The sequence below is a fragment of the Phaseolus vulgaris genome, chromosome 8 (assembly GCF_051622355.1).
Source record: "Phaseolus vulgaris cultivar YP4 chromosome 8, ASM5162235v1, whole genome shotgun sequence".
Classification (NCBI taxonomy): domain Eukaryota; kingdom Viridiplantae; phylum Streptophyta; class Magnoliopsida; order Fabales; family Fabaceae; genus Phaseolus; species Phaseolus vulgaris.
Window position 1 is genome coordinate 53,713,487 of NC_143505.1, and position 18,455 is coordinate 53,731,941.

The 18,455-nt window shown below is 33.2% G+C and overlaps 2 protein-coding genes across 2 annotated transcripts; one reads left to right on the forward strand and one right to left on the reverse strand.

Annotated features, from left to right (window-relative positions):
- The first annotated feature begins 1,568 nt into the window (after positions 1 to 1,568).
- Positions 1,569 to 7,005, forward strand: LOC137824252 (Actin-like ATPase superfamily protein). Its single transcript, XM_068629807.1, has 7 exons — positions 1,569 to 2,268; positions 3,120 to 3,267; positions 3,923 to 4,114; positions 4,466 to 4,594; positions 5,307 to 5,476; positions 6,260 to 6,393; positions 6,671 to 7,005. Exons 1-7 carry the CDS (start codon positions 1,977 to 1,979, stop codon positions 6,758 to 6,760), a joined length of 1,155 nt encoding a protein of 384 aa, XP_068485908.1. The 5' UTR covers positions 1,569 to 1,976; the 3' UTR covers positions 6,761 to 7,005.
- A 918-nt stretch (positions 7,006 to 7,923) lies between these two features.
- LOC137823769 (DEAD-box ATP-dependent RNA helicase 53, mitochondrial) lies at positions 7,924 to 12,494 on the reverse strand. The gene is made up of 7 exons (XM_068629032.1): positions 11,989 to 12,494; positions 11,727 to 11,854; positions 11,138 to 11,549; positions 10,778 to 10,876; positions 10,048 to 10,272; positions 9,408 to 9,569; positions 7,924 to 9,012 (listed from the first exon to the last, which is right to left on the reverse strand). Exons 1-7 carry the CDS (start codon positions 12,304 to 12,306, stop codon positions 8,497 to 8,499), a joined length of 1,860 nt encoding a protein of 619 aa, XP_068485133.1. The 5' UTR covers positions 12,307 to 12,494; the 3' UTR covers positions 7,924 to 8,496.
- Positions 12,495 to 18,455: the final 5,961 nt, after the last annotated feature.

Here is an 18,455-nt window from a genome sequence, read left to right on the forward strand (position 1 = left end):
GATGAGTTTCATCCATCTTCAACATGCCCAAGACCGGCCGAATGGAACCAAGTATCCTATGCATCATTTTCTTTCTAATTCACGATTTTCTTCTACACATAATGCATATCTTGCTAACATCACAGCCACCAAAGAACCTCACACTTATGCTCAAGCTATCCTTGATCCAAATTGGCAAAAAGCAATGGACGAAGAGCTTTCCGCCTTGCAGCTAAATCAAACGTGGACCTTAACACCGTTACCCGCTGGGCAGAAACTCATCGGATGCAAATGGGTCTATAAAATAAAGTACAACTTAGATGATAGCGTCGACAGATATAAGGTGCGCCTTGTCGCAAAGGGGTACACTCAGATTGAAGGTGTCGACTATTCTGAAACTTTTTCACCAACAGCAAAATTAACAACTTTGAGGTGTCTCCTCACCATTGCAGCAGCCAGAAATTGGTTTACTCACCAGCTAGATGTGCAAAATGCCTTCACATTGCATGAAATTATTTACATGGACTTGTCACCCGGCATCATCGACAGGGGAGAACATTGTATGTCGACTCAACAAATTCCTTTATGGTCTCAAACAAGCATCTCGAACATGGTTTTCAACATTTTCTCATGTGATTAAATTTGTAGGATTTCAACCGTCTAAGATAGATTACTCTATTCACAAGACATAATAACTCATCATTTACTGCCCTTTTGATTTATGTGGATGATATTCTTTTGACAGAAAATTATTTGACAGAAATTCAGCGTCAACAATTTCGCAGAAGCAGAATACTGCACGATGGCCAATACTTGTCAACTTAACTTTTATATTACATATAGCAGCAAACTCAGTATTTCATGAACGCACAAAAAACATTGACATAGACGGTCACATTGTGCGAGAAAAATTACAAGTTGGATAATCAGTCCTCGCAGATATCGCTACGACACAAGTTGGAGGTTCATGATCTTCACCTATCAGATTGCAGTATTAAAGAAATAATAATTATCAAATTATATGCAATATTGTACCCAATTATATGCAATTAATTTAATAATTATAGAATCTCATGATTAGTATCCTAACTAATTAGATTGTAATTTAGAGAAAGAAACTCTCTATATATTTCTCCTGAAGTGATCATCTCTTCTTCTTACCATTTTTTATCATTTTCTTATAGATATTATTGTGTTGTTATAAATGATTTTTTATCATTTTCTTATAAATATTATTGTGTTGTTATAAATGAGTGTGAAGTTGATGTGTTATAGTATTTTGGTCTTAAACAAATATTTTCCTTTATGTAATGATTGCATGAGTTGTAAATCAATTTTTTTTTTGTGTTTTTAACTTCATTTTACAATGTGACTTGGAATTGGATATATGGTTTGTTATCGATAGGTCAGGAGGGGATTAGCCCTATATTAAATACACAATTTTAATTATTTACATTTTCTTATATTACAAATATAACTAAACAATACAACAAAAGATTAATAAATGTTTTAAATATCATTCATAATTTTATATTTATATTTACTTTTAAACAATCATTTTATATCAGAATCTGGTTTCTAGCTGATTTATGGTTCATAACCGGAAAATAACACGGCAAAAATTTGATTACTTGTGTAATTTTCTTTGAGAATGCTATTTGGAAGAAAAAAAATGTTAAACGCGTGAAAAATTCAAAAAAAGGCTCTCTTTTTTTTCTGATTTGTTTTTTCGAATAGAAAAAAGATATCAACGCTCTGTCTTCTCTCTCTTCTGGGTTTGTTTGGCAGCAGAAAAAGAAATCTGAGAAACGACAAGGTGCGAGAAATCAGTTATTGCAGTGGCCGTCCAAGGTGGAAATTTTGTCGTATTTAAATGAGACCCCATCATTAAAAATTCAGTCTTCGATAGTCATCTTCTCCTTGTTCTCATTCTCCCATCATTGTCTGTTATCTTCCGTCAACGTTGCTTTCTCTCTCCTCGAGTTTTGAAATAGTGAATGATGAGGCCGGAGAAGGAGAAAGAGAAGGAGAAAGAGAAGGAGAAGGAACAGGATCAGGTGGTGGTTGATGCAGGGATGAAGAGGTACAGGAATGGAGAAATCTGGGAGTTTGAGGATGACATTGGTGTCTCAGATGGTGACAGTGGTGTCTTGTTGGGTTTGGACGGTGGAACTACATCCACTGTCTGCATTTGTATGCCCATGATTCCCTTTTCTCACTCTCAGCTCCATTCCCTTCCCACCCTTGCAAGGGCTGTTGCTGGATGCTCCAATCACAATAGTGTTGGAGGTAATTCATAATCCCCTCTCTTGTACACTTGGTGTGCTTGATGATTTCCCTTTGGAGTTTGTTTCGAAACTTAATTTTTTTTATGGGTTGTTTGTTAGTTTGTTTTGTTGGAATATTTGTTGTGTGTTTGGGCATTTTGATTGATTTGGTTTACATTAACACCCTGTTTAGTTCAGTGTGTGCCTTGTTGGGTTGGGAACTATGGGGAGGATGAGAGGGACCTCTTAGTTTAGATATACATTTGTTTTTGCATACCTTAGTAAGATGCTGGTTAAGTGGTTATTGCTTAAGCAACTTGGTTATCAGAAACATTTTGTACTGGAGAAAGGGGCTGTTTGGTTATGAAGCTAAATGGCGCGTTGATCTAAGGTAGTCACAAGCAAGTTTGGTCTACAACTAAGCTGTTGGAGATTGATCATTTAAGAAAACCTGCAATCTTATGGTACATTCCTTGGTTTGAGTTGTTAAAGTCTATTAAAGATTACATTCTTGTAATCGGATTTTATATTTGGCATTCTAAAGAAGCTTTGGCAACAGTGTTTTTGTCTTTAGATGTGCCTGTTTTTAATCTTCACTTTGTGCTCTCTCCCTTATTTTGCAATGATGAAGTTCTTATTTTAACCATCCCATTCTCATCCCAAAACAAAATAGTGATAACTTATGTTTGCTGGCCAAGTACACATGTAGCATCTCCATTGGCTCGTTTTTGTGTGTTAAGTTTGTGTACCAACAATAGACAAAGTTTCATGTATTGAACAGTTTTAAAGAATTATACCTGTCATAATAAAATGAAGATCCCATTCCAAGGGAAGTCTTACTTTAGCTGTTACCATTAATCACTTCTTCTACAGAAATTGCTGCAAGGGAAACAATAGAGAAGGTTATGGCACATGCTCTTTCAAAGTGTGGTTCAAAACGATCTTCAGTCCGAGCTGTTTGTTTGGCTGTATCTGGTGTTAACCATCCAACAGATCAAGAAAGAATTCTCAATTGGCTCAGGTAGATAAGCTTTATTTAAGCGTATCTTCCATTTTTTGTGTTGATAAAAGGCATATCAAGCTATTTTTACTCTTGATATTAGAAGAAACTAACAAAGTTATTTATTTTATTTATCTGTTAGCTTTTTGTGATTTTATATCTAATGACATAGATGATCTGTATGTTACTTTTTGTAATATATTAAATTGTGAAAGGATGCAACTGACTTTTAAGTTGTTTATCATAATATTATGAAAGAGAATTGTCTTCCTAAATATAGAATAGAGACCATAAATAAAATTAGTTAATCCTATCATGAATAACAATGTTATTATTGAACTCAACCTTTATAATGGAAAGTGATAACATAACATCTGCTATTTTATGTTTACCTATATAACAAGTCTACTGCATTATACCAATTTTATTTAAGATTGAATGATACTGACTTTCTTCATTGTTTTTAATTTGCTATAGCAGTATTTGTAAAATAACTAAAGCCAGGACCACAATACAAGTAGGGGACTTATCTATAAAGAATTGAAATTTATTTAAACTGTAGCTTATTTGTACATTCTGCTGGTTCAGTTCTTTAACTATGATGTGTCATTTAATATCCATTATAGTTTATCTGTCATTTTAAAGACTGAATTATGCTGTGGCCTTTTGTAAACAGGGATATATTCCCAAGCCATGTGAAGTTATATGTTCTGAATGATGCTTTAGCTGCTCTGTCAAGTGGAACAATGGGTAAACTCCATGGCTGTGTACTAATTGCTGGCACAGGGAGCATTACATATGGATTTACTGAAGATGGAAAAGAAGCAAGAGCAGCAGGTGGTGGACCTGTCCTAGGTGACTGGGGCAGGTAATGTAACCACTATTTCTTTGTTCATGAGGATCGCCCACCCCCACCTTCTCTTTAACTTGCCTCGTTTCTTCTGTAACACCCCCTCTATACTTTTTAACCTTGAAAATTAGCTTTTAGTAAAAAGTGTTAATATAGAGACAGATAATTTCATTAACCGGAAAAGGGTTTTAAGTTTGTAAATTGATCCAACCTTAGTTTTCTTAAAAGCTCTTTCTGTATCATATATATTGACATCACCCATGATATGAGTACAGAAGCTATAAAAAGAGCCACGGGAAACGTCTTTCTCTTGGTGTCCATCTTGATTCCATCTATTGCTTGTTTGAAAGTTTGCTTTATTAATTGCAGTGCATATGGAATAGCTGCACAGGCGTTAACTGCAGTGATAAGAGCTTATGATGGTCGTGGTCCAAGTACAATGCTTACAAGTAGTATTTTTCAAAGGCATGGTCTTTCTTCTGCAGAAGAAATAATTGGGTATATATTCTAGTTCTATAATTGTTCATTTATTTGCATTTGTGAAGCAAATAGCTAGTATTTGGAAATTTTTCTGTTAGAAATGCAAGAAGAGAACCATCCATGTGTCTTTATGTAAGGGCTAAAGCTTTTGGGATTATTGGTTCATGAAATGTAATATAGCCTCTATTGACAAGTAGTATACAGTTTAATCCTTGCTGCCCTCGTAGTTATTGTAATAAAGAAGAGAATTTTAGTACCGGGTAAGGATGAGGGTAAGTGCGTCTGCATTATCCATGTTCCAAGTGCAAAGGGCTCTTGCATGCAGTGTTGACAAAATCAGGATTCTAACTAGGATAGGGAAGGGGGTAGATGATTAAAAATAACTGGATTATAATACAGATTATAATTTACTCTGATCATGCCAATTTACAATCATCATTAAGCCTGGAGAGCCGTCCAAAAACACGTAACAATATCTTTTTTATTTTGACAACGTTGCATGTGGGAGGGGGCTTTTGGAATTGTTGAGTCATGACTGTTGCACTTTAAACCAATTTCGGTGCACTGTATAGAGAAAAAGGGGACAGGGTTGTCATGGGTTAGTCATTTAGTCCCTTGCCTATCCACACTACAAAAGGAAACTAAGTTGACTTGTATATTTTTCAAAAATGAGAATTTTTAAGTTGGAAGTAATTTTGTCAAGGCAATCATATCATCATGTTATGTTCAGATGGACCTATGCAGATCCCGCCTGGGCCCGCATTGCAGCACTTGTTCCAAATGTAGTGATCTGTGCAGAGGCTGGGGATGAGGTTGCACATAAAATCTTACTAGAAGCTGTCCAAGAGCTAGTTTCAAGTGTCAAAGCAGTTGTAAACAGACTTGGATTGTGTGGTCAAGGTTAGGGTTATTTAAATTAATGTCATTTTTAGTGCATAACATTTATAGTCAGTTTGGATGAGCTTCTCCATAATCTCCTTTAAAGAGGAAAAAATGAGCTTATGCATAAGCTAACTTGTAAAAGTTCTCTCGTAATTTCTCTAAAACAAAAATTAACTTGTGCATAAGCTAATTTTAGCTTTTGGAGAAATTCATCCAAACAAATCATAATACTCGTCATGAATAGATAGATATCCATTAAAAAAATACAAGTGAGTTCTGTTGTGTAGTGTAGAATTTCATATTAAAGTAGTATGCTGGAAATATTAGTAAAACCTTAACGCAATACACTTTTATGTAATGTTTAGAAAGGCCAGGATTGTCTGTGCCTTGTAGAATTTGCATTTTCTAACTTTATGCTTGATGTCTGGGATGCATGTTAGTATCTATAGACTTACCGAATTTGTCAAACTCTAGATATGGACATTTTCTCTAGCATTTTGTGTTCATGTCTTCTTGACAATAAAACATCATACATAATCCCTGGATGTTGCAATTTCAAGTGGATCTCAGTGTGGTTCCAAGTCTCACTGATTTGTCACTTGCACATCTAAGGCTAACTTGTATTGAAATTGAAACTATGATTAAAATCTGAACTAATTGAGTTGGCCTCCAGAACATTCTTGCAAAATATAACAGTGTTCTTTGGCATGAATCTTTGGATCATTAACATGAATTCTTGATCTTTTCTCCTTCTCTAATGAATATTGTGCAATAATGACTTGTAGTCTGTAATTTTGGCAGATGGACAGAGTAGCTTTCCCCTCGTGATGGTTGGTGGTGTTCTGGAAGCACATAGGGGCAGTTGGGATATAGGAAAAGAAGTAATAAAGTGTATTACCAAATGCTTTCCTGGGGTAATTCCCATTAGACCTAAGGTCAGTGTATTTTGGAGATAGTCTTTTATATTTCTTCTACAGCCATTCCTTGGATGTTGGAAATCATTTTTGAAAACAATTGCATAGAAGATCAAATCTCATTTCTTTAGTACTTAGAAGATGTTACAAAAGAGAAGGTTAACAAGTACTATTTAACAATACTTTCTGTTGAACATCCATTAAATAACACTTTTTAAGTAGGAATCAAAATTATGTCCCCAGATATCAAGAATCAATATTCAAATGTTTTTAACATCTTTGTTTTATTGCACAACAGGTGGAGCCTGCTGTTGGTGCGGCATGGTTAGCATGGAATTTTTTCATGAAAGAAAAAGAAAAGCAACAACTTCCAATTCTTGAAGATTAAAAGTGTGAATACCAATGTTATGTCATGTGGTTTATGTGTCATCCAATATCTCTGCTATTATTACTGTTTTGGTTCATATCACATTGGCTTAGTTCCTTGAGTCCTGATTACCTTAGTTAAGGTAATAACTATGATTGTGTGTATAACTTTTAGTGGCATAAACATGATAGAGAATTGTCTGTGTTGTCCTGTAGAGAATGAACACTAGCATTTGGCACAGCCAATGAAACGTGGGTTTATCTCAATGTTATCTTTACATGCCTGCTGTTTATAAGGACGCAAGACTGGGATGGTTTAACAATTTCAAGATTTATTAACTATGTAAAATAGATCAAAATTGCTAAAGATTGTTTAAAACCAAGTTAAACTCAAATTTAGTTTAGTTAAATATTCTTGGGACTAGTTTCTATCTTATTTGTATGCATTACTTATTTTTATTAAAATGGACTTGTACTGAACTGGTTATTAAAAGGTGGTTCTCGGAATGATTTTACTGATATCAATTTTTTTGTTGATCCTTGAGTAATACAGTGGAGTATGAAAAATAAGATATTGTAATTAAAAAGCAAACTCGTGAACAACCTTACAAAAACCTATTGTTTAAAGCTGTATTTTTTATATAAAAAAAGATAGCTCGAGATATTTAGCTTAAGAAATTTCTTAGCTTATGTTTTTCGGTATCCATATTTAAGATTTAATATTATGATTAAAATAATCATGTCAGGTTTTCGATAATTTTAATTTAACTTTTTTGTCAGGGATGCTATTAGAAACGCTAAACAGTGTGATTAAATCGGGAAATGTTTAAACAATAAATTAATCTACACTAAACTTTTCTTTTATCAGTCTAAGCGAAATGAAGCCCGTCAAATCAGAGCTAATTAGGTTAAACCATCATTTTCACCAAACAAAAACTTCAACATTTTCAGAATTCACTTTCCTCTTACCAAAATTTTTTCTCCATGCTCCTTCCTAATTTTCAGAAAACAAAACAAACTTCTAAATGTCTATAATTCCTCCATCCTAAAATTCTAAATTATAGTTATTCCTGTCACCGTTTTTTGTTTAATTTTTATAAACATTATTACTTCCTAGCCTCACTTGGATCAATGGAGCCTAGCAGCTGTTTTATGCCAAAAATAAAAACCAGAAAAGGCAGGATCTAATACACATGATTCTCAAACTATTTATCAAACCCCAGAAGTAACCGGGGTGAAGGGACAAAAAACAAATTGCTTTTAGGTCAAATTACATACTATATGAGGAGTTTCTCATAATAACTAAGTATAAAATAGAACATAACTCCACGATTATCCAAAGCACTTTACCTGCCACTAACTACTTTAAGCAACATAAATCCACATAAATCACCACTTCATACAGCTGCCTCTTGAAAACTGTTCATGCATGCATATACGTGGGTACACATTTTCAGGATCATTATGAGATTCGGTGTCCATAGGGGTGGAACCCGCGGAATACAGCCTCCCTTTTCTCCTTTTTTATAGATGTTTTAAAAAAATAACAGGGCTAAGCCTGAGCCAAAAGTCCCAGAAAAGAAAATTCCTATGGTCGTTGAACTTTTGATTCTATGACCTTCCCCAATTCTTACTGATTAATACAAGGACTAGCCAAGAAGCTGCCTTTAAGTTTTAGAGAAAGTGACAGAAGCAAACTCTACAAGAACTAAACCACCAAGAAATAAGGGTAGCGCAATTTATTTATATTTTATAAGGTTAAAAAGGTCTTCTATTGTTCTGATTACTACCACGAGAATCACCAAAGCCACTAGATTGGCCTGAGCCAAGTTCTCCAAAACCACCCGAACGATCTGAACCACCAAATCCCCCAAAATCATCTGAACGACTAAACCTAGACCCACTAGATGATCGACCAGATCTACTTCCTGATTGACCAGAGCCAAAGCCACCAGATGAGCCAAACCTACCAGAGTTTGATCCACTATATCTACTCATTTCACCAGATGAACTACCAGAAAAGCCCCCTCCTGATTGACTGGAACCAGAGCCACCAAAACGATTATAACTCTGTCCACCAAACCTTTCACCAGAATCTCCAAAGCTAGGGCGGCCAAATCCACTATTGTAGCCACCAGAACGGCCAGATCCAGGACCACGGCCAAAACCTGTATCACCATATCGACGATCCCTTATACCTCCAGAAGAGCCGAATCGCCCACCGCCCATGCCAATCGCGTCCATAGATGCACTATCAACAGCAATCCTTGGTAGCTGATAAATAGGAATACAGGAACAGAAAGCAATCAATAAATAATATAAATAAAAAATACCAACCTTTAGTGTAATTAGCATATTAGGGAGAGCACTGGAAAAAGAAAACGGTAATAATAACTAAAGGATTGTAGGTCACTAGCCGCTTAGATATATTGATTGGAGTACTAGAGAAAATTCAGATTGAGTAACTCAAATTTTATCAGTTTACAGGGCAACCTGATGCCCAAACTAATCATAAACAGGTTCAGATCCCATTATGCATAGGCAGGATGGGATTTAGGCAGTAGGAATATATGCTATCTTAATAGTGTTGCCTCAATTTCAATGACCAGAAGATTAGTAATTAACAGGAAGGAACAACTTCCAGTCCAAAAGACAGCAAAGGAAATCACCTCTGTAAATTTACAGCCCACATCACGCTCAATAAGCCTCACAGCCCTTGATTGATCTTCTGTATACACAAGAATAGCAGTTCCTTTCTTACCAGCACGACCTGTTCGTCCAGATCTATGAACAAATATCTCTGAAGAATTGGGAAGTTCATAATGTATTACCTATAAGAGGAAAGCAAGTTAAAATTCATATCTAAAAAAAGAATAACACGATAACAATATCTAAAAAATGAATAACACGATAACAATATCTAAAAAATGAATAACACGATAACAATATCTAAAAAATGAATAACACGATATCAATATTGTCCATACTATATCAGTATTTACATATGCACATGACATTAAACATTAAAGAACTGTACATTGACAAAGACTAAAACACAGAACAATAAAAAATCAAACAGAAAATCTATGCGAGGTCCAAAATCTACAGAACCATGAACAGCACAGGCTGATGACAGAACAGAATACACCTAGAGTGTTGCATGAAATATATCAAATATATTGACAGGAAAAAGCAATAACTAATAGGCAAGGAGAAATATATCAGCTACAAAATTATAGCTTGTTTACAAATTCGATCAACTATAAGAAAATTTCCATTAGAAAAAAGAAACCAGTAAACAGAACTCACAAGATCAACATTAGGTATATCAAGCCCACGTGAGGCAACATCAGTTGCCACCAAAACACTAAAATGGCCATTTCTGAAGCCAGCAAGAGTCTTTTCCCTCTGAGCTTGTGATATGTCTCCATGCAAAGCCTCGCATTGAACACTTTTTCCCATGGTAAATGATAATCGGTCTGCATCACGTTTTGTTTGAGTGAAAACAATACACTTTCCTCCTTTTGCATGTTCCTAACAAAGGATATATCATTAGGAAAAAGAGAGAAAAACAAATCCACAAACAAGTTTCCTCAACTGGTTTTTCTAATTAAAATATATAAAAGGTATTGCCCCAGGCTAGTGGGGTCTAAGGACAGTAGGTGTACACAGCATTACCACCACAAGCAAGGGGCTGTTTCTAGGATTTGCACCTGTTACCTCCGGGTCACAACGAACCAACCTTACCCTTGCACCGAGCCTCACCCTCTAGTTAAATAGCTATATATATTCAACGCACCAGGTTTGGAGTGAAAGGTTCCTCAACCTCTACAAGCTTTATTTAATTTTATATCATATCACTAGTTGATGTGAGACTAATCACCACCCGAGGTTGCCGTTGAGGCAGCCCCCTCCTAACGCAATGCAACTAAGGCAGGCAAGGGTTGAATACTATTAAGGCAGTTTTCAAACAGACTAACAATCACTAATCAGAACTAGCAATGAAGTCATCGATAAGTGATGGTTTTGGAAGTCATACTGTTATTAGCTGTGCAAGAATTCCCGCTTTAACATACGAGTCAGATGCAATGGAGTACAGTGAAATTCCATCTGCTAACTTCTGATCAGAATCTCCAACCTACAGCACCGATAAGTTTCCAGTCAAAATGATAACATGTAATCCCACACATGCACACAACACATCCAATATATAGACATTAAAATATGATAAACTTATCATTCAAAGAAATTCATGCGCCCTACAACTTAATCTACTACATTTATTTTGTACATTATAGTCTGCAAGAGGAAGTACATTCAAGTCAAACTAAATGATATCTCATAATTGCAACAGGTTACAGGCATTCTCCTAGTGCCTAAAATGGAACTTCATGCTTACTAGATCAATGGTCAGGGGATCATTCAGGTAATTGCGTGAAATCTGTTTTATCCAAGATGGCATTGTTGCAGAGAACATAAGAGTCTGACGTTTGAGGGGCAATCTTTCCAAGATCTTCTCCACTTCCTCCTGAAAGCCAACTTGAAGCATCTGATCAGCTTCATCAAGAACAACAAATTGAACTTCCTTCAGATTTAGAGCACCTCTGTTGAGAAGGTCAATAATCCGACCAGGTGTTCCCACAGCAATATCAACCCCGTAATCGAGCTGCCTCATTTGCTTAGAGATTGGCGTACCCCCATAAACACAAATTGTATCCAAGTTAGGTGCCGACTCATAGAACTCCTTCTCAACCTGCTTAGCAAGCTCTCTCGTTGGAGCCAGAACTAAAGCCAAAGGATCCCTACCCCGCCTGCCACATCAATCACACACAAAAACTGTAAAGTTAGAGACACAAATAACATTTCTATGATTCTATCCACACCAACATCAATTACAAAATCCAACTCTAGCAGAGAAACAAGTGCAAAATTTAGGTAATAACGAAACATAAGTATCACGATAACATAAAAAAGCAAATAGAACCAACCCATGCTTAGCATTAAACTGAATGATCTTATCCATGATGGGTATCCCAAAAGCAAGAGTCTTCCCAGTTCCAGTCCTAGCTCGACCAATCATATCACGACCTTGCATAGCAGGTTCCAGCACAGCCCTCTACAATTCAAAAAGCCAAATAATTTATTAAAAAAAGTTAACAAAAACATCTAAACTGCACATCGCTAATCATTATAAACCACAAATCATGCTTTGCATCAAAGAATAAACAAACCCTCAGAAGCAAAGCAAACCTGAATGGGGAAGAGCTTGGTGATGCCTTTCTTGGCCAAAGCTGAGACAATATCCTGAGAGATTCCGAGCTTCGCGATTTCGAGGCCTTCGTCGGCGTTCCCTTTAGAGCCTTCTTCGTAAGGGAAATCGTCAACAGCATATTCCGCACGATGATATAAAGAAGAACGGAAATTCAACGGACCGGGTTTGGAGTGGAAGGTTCTGGAAATGAAGGGGGCGGAGAGTGGCCGGAAGTCGTTGCTGGCGGAGATTATGACGGCGGGGAAAGCGCGCCTTGAGAGGGTGGAACAAGTTCTTCTGAGGATTGCGGTTAGCATGGTGTAGTGTTGGTGGTGACAAAAATGGCAAATGGAGAACGAAAACCCTAATTCAGGGTTTAGGGTTTTATGACAATAGAAAATTGAAAATGGAGAAGAAGATATTTCAGTTCAGTCCAGTACAGAGGACCCGATCTTCTGTGTCACTCTTCTTACTGCTCCCGTGCGCCCTATAACTCTGTTAATTTTTTTACTTTCATGGAATTTTTTATTTTATTCCAAACCATAGGTTATGAAAATTAATAAACTTTCTTTCTGAAATTAAGAAACCCTAGTCCTTGAATTTAATGTAATAATAAAATATAATATATTGAATACATGTTTTTTAATTAGTTAAAACTTATCAAAAATTTATTTTTTAAGTCTTATTTTTATTTAACAAACCATTTTATTTTGTGTTTTTAATGAGTTTTGACTAATACTAATAGAATGTGTGTTTAAAGAAGTGTTAGAAAATTGCATGCTTAATTTTACTGTGAGTCTCACCTTTTGTTTAATAAATTTTAATCATAATTTTGTAATTTTTAACGTGTATATTTTTTTCATTGCACCATTTACGGTATTATATACCTTTTCTCTCTTAGTAGACTTGATTTTTTCAATGTATTACAAAATGTGATATGAATCTTTGTACAAACATTGGGATATAATTAAGAACAATAATGCAACATACTTCAACTAATGTATAATAGATAGAGAAAAAAAAGCAATAACACATGTTTTAAGTGAAAAATAAGGTGTAATTAACAAAATTGAAAACGAAGGGGTGAATATGGGAAATAAATTAAAACATGGTGGAATTAACAATAAATTTCATGTAAACGACTAAATTAATAGATGGAGTGCATTTCGCGATAAAAAAATAATTGATTATTTCTATTTTATTTCAATTTTGATTTATCTCAAATTTTTAATTACCATGTATATTTGTTTTACTACAACAATATATAATAATAATAAATATAAATATAAGTAATAGGATTCTCTAATTTGATAGATCAATTGACCAACACAACCTGTCAAACACTTATATTCCCTCTTTACTATCTCAACCTCACTTTTCTGTCTTTCTCACTTTTTGTCCAAAAAATTCCCTTTCTCAAATCTCTTCCTTTCCTTTTTATAATCTTGTATTGGCAACCTCTTATCGTCTTACCCACACGTCTTCTTATCCCTTGTCTGCCTCGTTCTTCTTTATTCCACGATTTCGATCCCATTCTTTTTTAAGTGTCCCATTTTCGTCGGAGGAGGGGTATACCGTTCTGTTCGGACACATCAGCATGACATGTCAGACTACTACTCCTCTTCGACTGACTATTTTCCCTAACTTACAGGTCAGTCAACTGACTAATTAGTTTGACCTCCCGGACGGCATACAGCCCCCTAGCCTCAAGCCGAGCCGAGCTAGGCTAAAAGGCTTATGCATGGTTGACAAGTTAACCTGTATCAAAACGAGTTGCATGCTCCCCAAGTCATCAAGCAATAAATGCTTTGGCACACGAGTCTCACGAGGGTTGGTTCATTTGAAAAATCGTTTCCGCTTCCCAAAAGGGGTAGAACCCTTTCAACAAGACGTTTCTTTCGCATAGGGTCGCTCGATTATGTTGTAAGAGCTACACACGTGTCGATCGTTTGATGACTCCTGATTTGATGTTTCAACTTCCATTCCAAGTTTTATCACACTTCTTTATTTCCCTTTCATTCACATTTTTGTTGCCTCACTTGCATCACTCTAAGTTTCAACTGTCGTTTCACTCCATCCTCCGCCGTGAATCCCCTTTTAGCCACCATTTCCTAGGTACATTCTCATCATTGTCGCCTTTATATATCCCTATTTAGTGGTGGTTATGTTGTTTTTTGTGTGCCCAGTTTCACTGCATAGATTAGTTTCATTGCATAGATTTATTTCCTATGTAGCCTATTTTAGCTTGCTTGTTCTTCATTCAAATATGGATTATGTTGTTGCTTATCCCTTGGCAAAGAAAGATTTGCTTAAAGAAATCTCTATTTATACTTCCCACGAGAAGATTAGGAATTTTCGTGAGTCATGTTGAGTAAGAGTGACGAGAACTTGGTTAGGGTCGACGCCTGCGAGCCCGATGAGCCAGTTTGTAAGGATGAGTCCTGTGACTCTTCTGGTCTGTATGCTTTTTTTATGATACCGTGTTTATAAAACTGCATCTTTACTTGCCTTTTATTTGTTTTCGAGAAAGAGATTCTAATCGAGCTAAACATCTCTTAGGTCCAACTGCACCTGAACAATTGGTTTTTTATCCTAGCCTTTGTGATTCTTTGCTCCCAGTTCGGAATATCTTCGACTTTAAACATCTTATATTTTTTCGAATTCAAAAGCTCCAACAAACAATTGTGGTCTTCCCTCAATAGTTCTAGAGGAAGAAGTTTGTTTTCCCTTTTTCAATCTTCATACAATAATTTTAAAGGATGCTTTGTAAAAGTTTGACCTTCACATAAGAGTCCAACTATCTTGGACGGGTTTCCCTTGTATTGGTCCCGCAAACCCCGTTTTCAAAGTGTTCGCCAACTTAACAAACTCGATCTAATAGAGTGAGGTGTTTGTGAGTTTTTGGAAAAGTTAGTTTCAACATCTCAATTTGAAAAGTTAGTTTCAACACCTCCACCATCTTTAAGCGGGAATGTCAAACTCAATTGCTAAAATCTTACATCGATATATTGTCAACCTTGCATGAAATTTTATTACATTTCTTGTGTGTCGTTTTTTTATTTTAAAATATTAAGGATCAAATAAAAATATAAAAACATAAAAAAAGAGATAATTGTTTTTATATATTATATATTGTTATAGACAGTGGTCTATTTTAATTTATTTTAAAAACAATTTTTCTAAAAACTAATAATACATATATTTATTGGATTTTAATTTATATTAATGAATTAATTTTAATTTATAAATAATATTACTTAGCATCTAAATTACGATACAGGTATATATCTCAGTAAATAGTTTTTATATTTTTTAAATATATTTGTTATTTAAAAAGATTTATCATTTGATAAGTTTGCTCATCCATCCAAATTAGACTAAGCTTATATAAAACTTTATAATATTTTTTAATCCAACGTATTTCATTGTAAACTTTTTATATCCATTCATTTTAACGTCTTTAATTCTATTATTAAAAAAATTTGCTAATCTAAATTATTTTAGCACCGCGTATTTTCTATTTAGCCTTCAACAATTCTCGATGGTTCTAAATAATCTATATAACGTCAAATTAGTGAAATAACTAACTTATAAGATTTTACTAAATACTGTATTTCCATAAATAATTAATATTTTAATTGGAAGTAGTTAAACTAGTTTATTAAATTAAAAAATTACATTGTAACGTGAGTAATAAAAAGATATATAACCTAGTATGGTTTTTTTAAGTTAATTTTGAAAGGATGTTTCTTCATGCACCTCTACACTTTTCTTCCTGCACCCATACATTCTTAAAAATATCAAAATTACCCTTTACAGTTTTAAGTGTTTCTGAAATAATGATTCCGTAAGTAAAGAATATTTCTGAAATAGAAAATCCAAAAAATAAAAAATCATTTTGGAACATCTTTTCTTGAACACATTTTTTATTTATTTCGGATTTATATATCCACAATTCATAAAACATGTTCTGGAAAAAACGTTTTGGAAATATCTCGGAAAGAAAAATTTGGTAGTCATTTTTTAAAGGGGGCAAAACAGTCTTTTTAAGAAAGTGAGGGGGTGCAGGAAGAAATTTGTAGAGGTGTAGGAAGAAGTTGCCATTTTGAAATCATGTCCTTTATATAAATATAAACAGTGTAACAATTCATACAAATGTTAAAACATTAAGTGTTTCAAGGCCTTTTTTCTTCCTGCACCTTGAAAATTTCATATTGCACCCAACAAGTGTTTTTAAGAGTTTTTCAAACTTTGCTGCATCACCACAAAAGGTTTATCCTTTCCATAAATAGCATTATGGAAGCAATTTAATACTCTTACAAAAGACAGCCACTAACACTTATGGATTGATCTTTTCGAAACAATTTAAAGTGCATTTTAAATTTTCATTTCTGAAATTATTTCAATAAAAAAATTGAATTTTCCATAATTCCTATTATTATATTAGTGATAAACACTCAATTTGAGCTAATGTTATGAATTTATTGCTCATCAGACAATTATTAAAGCAAAAATTATTGCAAAATATATTAATTATTTTGTGAAAAAAATTAGGTGGGTGAAGCCAGAATGATAAAGAAAACTAAATAAATTAAGTCACACTGAAATTAACTATCAAATTCTTAATTAATAGGAGTTTTATGTCAACTATTAATTATTAAAGTATAACTGTTTTAATGATAAATTCTCCATGCAAAAATAATCTTATTATGAATCATAATCCTAATTGAATACATGTTCACAGTAGCTTGCATTTATATCGTTTTGAATATGGTGAGTCTTTGATTTGGTCATTCACAGTCAAAACCAACAATAGTAGAGTTTTGTGGTTACACTTTTAAATTTTCAAAAAGCACTTATGGAAACAACACGTTTTATTTTAACAAAATTATCAGAAATAATAATTATAATAAGTCATTCTATTAATATCAATATGAAATGAATTTTAATATGTCATCTTTTTATTTTTATTGTGATTAATATTATTATTATTGGAAATATAAGGAAGTTTACGTTTGTGTATCCATATTCTATTTTTTACTTAATTTTTATATGATGATAGAAATATAATATATATATATATATAAAATAATTTTGGATAAGTCGAAATTAAAAAACAAAAAATAAAGTGTAGAGAGGAATCGAAGAAAAATGTTATTTTATTTTATAGGTAAAATTTTGTATAGAAATATGTGAGACTATGCTTTTTTTTATCTTAAAATAAGAAATTAAGGGAAGAGTGAAAGAGTTATATAAAAATGATACATTAATATTAATTTAAAAAAATTAAAAAAAAAATATTTTTTAAGTATGAAATGATAAAATACTTCATTTTATTAATAAAATAAAATATATTAAATAAGGGTAGAATAAAAAAACGGAAATCATGATATAATTATATTCTTTAGATTTTTTTTATAATGGTATTAGATTACTTTTGAGATGATTTTCCGTAGAAGCATTAAAATAATTTTAAAATGGTCTTCGCGAAAAAATATAAAATTTGTGTGGGTCAGAGAGAAGTGTGAAAAACGTTTAAATTTCATGATTTCACATTTGTTGGGTGGGGAAAAAAATTCTCTCTTCAATCACATGATGATGCCATCGTGACATATATCTTATTAGCACTATCAGTATGCTATTAAAAAATCACACGTTTTCTTAAATTGCATTTTGATGAAAATATTTATACAGCAATGACACAAGATTCTTTTTGGAGAAAAATAAATTTCTTTATTATTATAAGGACAAAATATTTTCAACATATATATAATAAAAACATAATGACTTTTCATTTTTTTTTATCACAAACCTCTCTTTCCAGCTAAATTTATTTGTGGAACTAATTTTACTAGTGAGAGAGAGAAAATAATTTTAATTAATTATGATTTGTTTTAAAATATATTTTTTTCTCTAAAATATACTTATTTTGTTTCTTTTTAGTTCTATGTAGGAATGATTTGGAGTTTGATAAAAACAAATATTTTTAATGGAAGTTATATTTAATATTGTTAGTGTTAGATGTGGAATATATTATTGGTCAAGTGTAGAATTAATCAAAAGATGATGTTCTACTTGTAAGTAATGATTATAATAACATTATTGTGATAATTAGCAAGATACTCTTTGTATGAATGGTAATGTTTTCTCTTAGGATAAATTTGGAGTGATATTTCAAAATACCAATAATAAAATAAATTAAATATATAAAAGTATTATGTGATGAGAATCGATAAAGTTTACAACATCAAATTGATGATCAATAATACTTAATAAGACATGTAACAATTTACTTTGTTTGTTATATGTAATATTCCAGAAAATACATTTTAACCATTACGATATAAATTTTACTAATTTCTATAAAAACTTGGAGTTTTATAAAATATTTCTATTACAAGATTATGACTTATAGAAATACAAATATTAACAATATAAGATTCGAAACTACATCTCAAAACCCTCC